Source organism: Lissotriton helveticus, chromosome 2_1 (genome assembly GCF_964261635.1).
Source record: "Lissotriton helveticus chromosome 2_1, aLisHel1.1, whole genome shotgun sequence".
Classification (NCBI taxonomy): domain Eukaryota; kingdom Metazoa; phylum Chordata; class Amphibia; order Caudata; family Salamandridae; genus Lissotriton; species Lissotriton helveticus.
This window is the reverse complement of record NC_136059.1, coordinates 465714861-465721253: the sequence shown is the minus strand read 5'-3', so window position 1 is coordinate 465721253 and position 6393 is coordinate 465714861. Positions and strand designations below refer to the sequence as shown.

Here is a 6393-nt window from a genome sequence, read left to right as displayed (position 1 = left end):
TTGCCAAGAGCAGCAAGTGTCCTGGTGAAGCTCACAATGGCAGGCAAGCCTTTGAAGCTACCCCTTCGTGAACCCTGCCCATCCTGGGGAAGAAGGCTTGGCACCTTGTCCAGGATGTGCATTGTTTCAGGCCCCAGAGAGCAGCAGCCTCTCGACCCAGTGGTCCAGAAACATGTCTGGTGGTGGCAGCTGAAAGCAGCCTCTCAGCCTGGACACTAGTGGTAGGTTAGTTTTCAGGGGCATCTCTAAGATGCCCTCTGTGTACATTTTTCATTAAATCTCACACTGGCATCAGTGTGGGTTTAATGTGCTGAGAAGTTTGATACTAAACTTCTCAGTTTTCAGTGTAGCCATTATGGTGCTGTGGAGTTCGTAATGACAAACTACCAGCACCATATAATATGAATGGCAGCACTGCACTTACAATGTAAATAATGGACTTGGACACTGTAGGGGTACAGGGCTCCTGCACCTGTACCCTCGCCACTGGTATAGTGCACCCAGCTAGAGGGGTGACTGACTTATGTCAGGGCAGTGGGTTGTAGGCATGGCACACAGAGTTGTGTGCCATGTCGACTCTTCACTTTGTTCTGCACCAAAAAATGCAGCCTGCATGGCAGTGTGTGAGTGTAGTGGTGCAGGACCTCTAAGGGTGGCACAATAAATGCTGCAGCCCTAGAGGCCTTCTCTGGTCACAGTGCCCTGGGTACCTTTGGTACCATTTACCAGGGGCTGACCTGTGGCCAGAGATGCCAATTGTGTTTAGGCTTCAATGTAGTTTTAGGGAAAGAACGTAGGCCCTGGGTACCTGATTGGCAGGAGCCCAGGGCACACTTAGTCAAAGCACATCAGCAATTCAGGAAAAAGTGGGGGCAACCATGCAGAAAGAGGGCACTTTCTCACAACAAGGAACAAAATATTTTTCAAAAAATGTCATTCAAACACTGAAGAGCAAGGAAATGCACAATGGGATGGTCAACATCTGGAGCAATTACAAGTGGGGTAATTAAATAGAAGATCTGAGTGAGTTTCACAGAAACCAACTTGATTAATAGAACATTGCTAAATGTTGGCTTTCTAATTTATTTTATTGTGTTATTTCACTTTCTTATTTTTCTTTCATTTTCTTTTTTTGTTCTCTTTAAAAAGAGGGGGAAATGTAATGATGTAATGTCATGGAATTAGAATTTTAGGATTAGAAGGTTGGAGGGTGTGGAGGGTGTGGAATGCAAGGCATGAGGTTGGAGAAATAGGTGGTAGCTGGGGCCACTGCACTGTATGATTATAATAAATCTAAGGAGATAGTCCTCCTGTTTCACGTAATTAATAAAGATTACAGACCTGCTCAAGTCAAAGTTAAATGGTGTATATGCTAACTAAATTCAAAATATATGATTCAATCAGTTTGCTACACCTAAATATAAAACAACATGTAAAATAATATGTGACATCAATATGCGTAAATAATGAATAAATCCTGTGTTACTCATGTAGGCGATGGCTATGCAGGTGATAGGTTAACATTTTATTAAAAACGAATAAGTGATGACGACATTGCGTCTTCATATCATACACGATGTATTAACCATCTAGAGAAGCTCTTCAGCACCCCACATAGGGGCACTGTATGAATGGTGTAATACCAGGGCTTTAAGTGGGCCGGGTCTTGCCAGTGCTGAGCACCGGCAGTTTTTTAAAGGGGGCCTCGAAACGGGTCTCTATCAGGCTCTGTTTTGTGTCCTGGCACAGGCGGTCCGGTTTTTTCCAGACTGCAGTGTCAGTGTGCATGCTGCTCTGCTCACTTCTGCATGAAGTCATGCCAGGTGAGCGTTGATGGGGAAGGGAAATCCTTTAAAGAGAGTCATTTTCTCTCTGGATTTCCTTCTCATTTTGTAACTCCGGAGCAGCAACATTGTTGTGGTGTCACCAGGGCTTTAAGTGGAAGCTTTTTGAATATGATATACAAGCCATAGTTGCTGCTGATTTATCTTTTGCAACTAACAACCATTGACAAAGCCAATAGTCCAGACTTGTTGGAGTTATGTTACTTGTTGTATCATGTATCTGGATGCAATGACAGAAATAACAAAATACAAGCCACGGGGCACAGTGCTAAAAACAGATTTTTACCTTATGTGTTTTTAAGCCACGCCCTTAATTGCACAGGCCACCCCCCTTTTAGAGACCCCTCCCCCCGTTTTTTCATCGCACTTAAAGCCCTGCGTAATACTATAGGAAAGCATTAAATGAACTGTCACCCACGGAGAGCGTTGGTTCCCTCTGTGTTACATCATACCCGTGAAAGGGCACTTGGTGTGTGTGACATCAAACTGTCAAGACCATCTTAGGCACTCCCTAACCTGACTGCAGATGCAGGGTATGGTAACAGCATATCGTTGCCAGAATAGCATCGGACATAAATCTTAAGTCTTAAATATCATTTACAACAATATGACCCCATGGAGATAACAATAGGGGTAGTAAGTTTTTAAAACTATATACTTTTTTTCATTAACTGTTTATGTTAATTAATTATTTAATTGGTAATTAAATGTGTACGTTATTTAATTGATTATTTGTTATGCCAATGATTGGCCGTACTTTAATTAATTGTTAGTTCATGGATAAGTATATATATTAATACTCTTTAAAATGAATTTCATATTACCTGTTTTCATTATATTTATTTTATGTAATTACTGTTTTAAATTTGTTATTGTTTTTTTTAATTTAGTGTAAAGGGAAGGAATGGAGGAAAGGAAATGTATTTATTTCAAATGTAATTATTTTGTATATGTATTAAATTATTTTTGTATTATTAAATGTTATTTTTCAATTACATTTAATTGTATTTAAATTGCATATATGTATTATTTTAAATATGTCTTAATGTTGTTATTTTATTGGGCACATAATTCTTTTTTTAAATTAATAATAGTTGGAATGGTGCATCTAACCCTTCCAAAGTCCAACTTTTTCTCTGCTTTTACTTACGTTGGAGAGGGAATAGTAAATCTAACCACTCCAAAGTTCAACACTTTCCCTACTGTTGCTTAGATTGAAGTGGGGATAGTAACTCTAACCCTGGTAGAGTCAAACACTTTCCCTAAAGTTGCTTAGATTAATGTTTGAATAATACATCTAACCCCTCCAAAGTCAGTCAGTTTCCCTGCATTTGCTTACATTGGAGTGGGAACAGTAAATCTATACTCTGCAAAATAAACACTTTCTCTATTTTTCCTTAATTTCGAGTTAGAACATTAAATCTGACTCCTTTGAAGTCCAACACGTTTGCTAGTATTGTTTATTTCAGATTGTTATATTTGTAAAATATTTCTACATGCACTCATCTGCAGTACTGAAAGAAAAAACATTGTTCTCTGAATGCGAGCAGTGGAAGAATACAAGCCATTCAATCAAAAGGACGGCAAAGAGGTATGCTCAAGGGGAGGACCAAACACAAGAAAAGCAAGCCATTGAATAAGAAGCAAGCAAATGAAAGTGACAATAATGCCAACTATTGGTAAGCAATGGGTGGGCTCTAACCTCAGTGCATTGGCAACAAGAGGTATTTCAGCAAGAAACAGCCAAACGCTGCCTCGGTGGCTAACCCATAAAAGATTAAAGCATGGAAAGAAAAAAACACTGGAAAAATAAATTTCCACCAGTCCTGGCACTGATGTGCCATTTTCTCTTAGGCAGATATTCAAGTGTTCAGGCATAATAGTATTACATAGCCAAGGGAGACAGTGTTTGAAGGTGCTGGCCAATTACCATGCTGTATGCTCTGGCGTGCATAAGCAAAATATATACAGGTCAAATGATAATGAAGGCTAACTCAAAACTCTTTTCTGCCCTTAATTTCATAGTGGCCTCTATTGAGACCAAATTACTAGAAAAGGTAAAGGAGCTCCCACACTTTGCAGACTGTAAGAACTCTTGTTGTCCGGTTCTGTTTGCATCATTAATGCAAATTAGAATGCCTTGCAACAATATGGCCAGATCTATCGGCATTAGGGTGGTGGACGTGTCCTCTCTGCCGGAGGGAAAGAGACATGTGCTGCCCAGCTTACAGACTCTTCCCAAGGACCAGGATTCTGGAAGGGATCCTATTCCTTCCAAGGGGCTTGGTGTTATAAATACAGTGAGAATCACCCTCATTGTTGGAGTGAGATGTTCAACGTGAAACGGAGGTAGAAGTGGGTCGCAACATCAGGAGTGGGCTCCCGGCTGCCCTTTCATCTTCCCCGGCGGGCGCCCGCAGCTGGGGCAGCCCGTGATCGCCGGATCTGCAGCCTCCATCAGCCTGAGTGGCCCGACCGCAGTGTGTGGATGGGGGCCCGTGGCCACAGTGGACGGGCGGGACAGGTTACACAACCGAGAGAGGATTTTAATTACAGTCCTCACCCCCTACATAAGACGAAGCCGCTAACGCCCCCCTGGGAGAGCCAAGATAGACATCAGCGTTTTGTCGAGCATGAAAGCTGGGTGGAGACCTGGGGATTTGTTTTAACACCCCTCCAGCTAATGACATGGGTGGACTGTGGGGCCCAGTACAGGAGTGTGAGAGCATTTAGACCTGGGATCATGTATGTGCAGCAGTGGTGAAAGGAGGTGCAAATACTGAAAATGTTCCTCCTTTTGACTGTCTGGCTCCTTTGCCCCTCTTGTTCCTCCTTTGGGTCGGCTCCCTGATTTTCTTTGGACTTGGTCCTCTTAACTTTTGGACTGGAACTCGAGTGTGCCCCGCCATTTTTGGACCCTCTCCTGTTGTCGCTCTTGCCCTGGGTGCATCTTGCCATGTTGAGATGGTTTCCATCGATGCCCACGACCCGGGTCCGACATTTTGTTGATTCTTGTCCTTTCCTTTGGTCCCTTGGATTCCATCCTGCTGACCTTCAGACATTTCTCTTACGCTGGACTGCCTTATCTCTTTCTCCCCCTCAGGTCCCCCTGTCTCCTCTCACCAATCTCAGCCTCAAACACTTCTCCCTCACATACCGCTCTCTACCCCTTTTTATTTTAATTTTTGTATTTCTCTTTTTACTCTGTAAATATGTGATATATACTTGTCCAAGCCGAATCGCTGGTAAAATGGAATCCTGAGAAAATCTACTATTTGTATATATATGTATATAGAGATAACTCTAACCACTAGTATATGTAGTAGACCTTTATACTCACTACCATTCCTATGTGATTCTTAGAGTTTATCCATTTGTATCTGTTCCTTGAGTGACTTTACAACTTGTACATTTGCAATTTTTTCTATTTGTATCTCTTCCCAGTGTGACTTTACAACCTGTACATTTGCAATTTTTTTTCCTGTTTGTATCTTTTATGTAACTCTTGTACTCCTAATGTATCGCAACTGGTTCTTTTGAAAGCGCTCTGACACCTTCGGGTAATGTTCGCGCTATCGAAAATCGCATTAAATAAATAAATAAATAAATCTTGTAAGCTTGAAAACTTACTCGCCCTACCCAATTCTCCTTGCCTGGTCCCTCCTTCACCTTAGTTGTATGCGCTATGTTGGACGCTGAGAGAGAACCAAAAGTAATTTAAAAGTTTTTTACGTAGGAATACGCCCAAACCTGCTAATCTGTGCATGTTTTTACTCCTTCGAAATTAACTTTAGAATTTGACACGTTATCCGGTTTCCTTTGTGTTTCTGCGCTTTCGCTCCCACTCGCTCTGATGTTCGGATTTCGTAGGGCAGAAGGTGTGTGCGTGTCCTGCAGGGTTAGGCTCATGGCCGGTGTGCTCCCCGACCTGCTCCCAGTGCCTGTGCACCCCCTCCAGGCCAGCCTTGGCTCCGAGGGCTGGGCCTGGGCAGAGGTGTAAGGGGCGCTGTCAGAACCCTCTCCTCGCCCCCGCCCCCCGCACTCTCCATCAGCCGCCGGACACCTTCCCCGGCGCCGCACGCTGATTGGCTGCGCCCTCCCATCCGGGTACTCGTCCAAGTTGCTCGCTCGTTCGCCTAGAGGTACCAATATGGCGGAGGTAAGCAGGAAAAATCAGCTGAGGCGGCCGATTTCCGAGCGGAATCCCTGGGGCATGGGGGCACGGATAGGGTTGGTGAACCCTGCGGGCTGCTGAGGGGGCCCCCTCGTGTCAGCATGAGCCCGCTCGGGCCCAGAGGAGGACTGGGGACACCGCAGGGAGCGTCCGAAAGGGAGGGGGTGTAGGCCTCTGCGGCCGGTGTCCGCTGCGCTGATCCCGGGGGGAGCGGGGTAGGAAAGGACTCAGGCCGCTCCTCCCACACCCCGGCTACGGTTCCGGGTGTCTGTGCCTCAATGGATGCTGGCTGTCGTAGCCCGGTGCCCTTTATTTGGGCTCTGACATTCTATACGTCTGCGCCGCCAGCATTACGTGACCAAGCCAAGGAGACCC

General features: G+C 44.4%; 1 protein-coding gene across 7 annotated transcripts in view; it reads left to right on the top strand.

The window, feature by feature from the left end:
- Nucleotides 1-5950: 5950 nt before the first annotated feature.
- Nucleotides 5951-6393, top strand: part of MIER3 (MIER family member 3) — a 357073-nt gene continuing 356630 nt past the window's right edge. For 2 of the 7 annotated variants that reach the window (XM_078675116.1, XM_078675117.1), the window contains exon 1: nt 5951-6003. Coding sequence is in view for 1 of the 7 variants with exons in the window: in XM_078675115.1 (XP_078531241.1) it covers nt 5995-6003 (9 nt within the window). In the remaining 6 variants the exon portion in view is untranslated. The remainder of the gene's footprint in view (nt 6004-6393) is intronic. The other 5 variants (XM_078675121.1, XM_078675118.1, XM_078675119.1 and 2 more) reach the window with 4 other exon arrangements.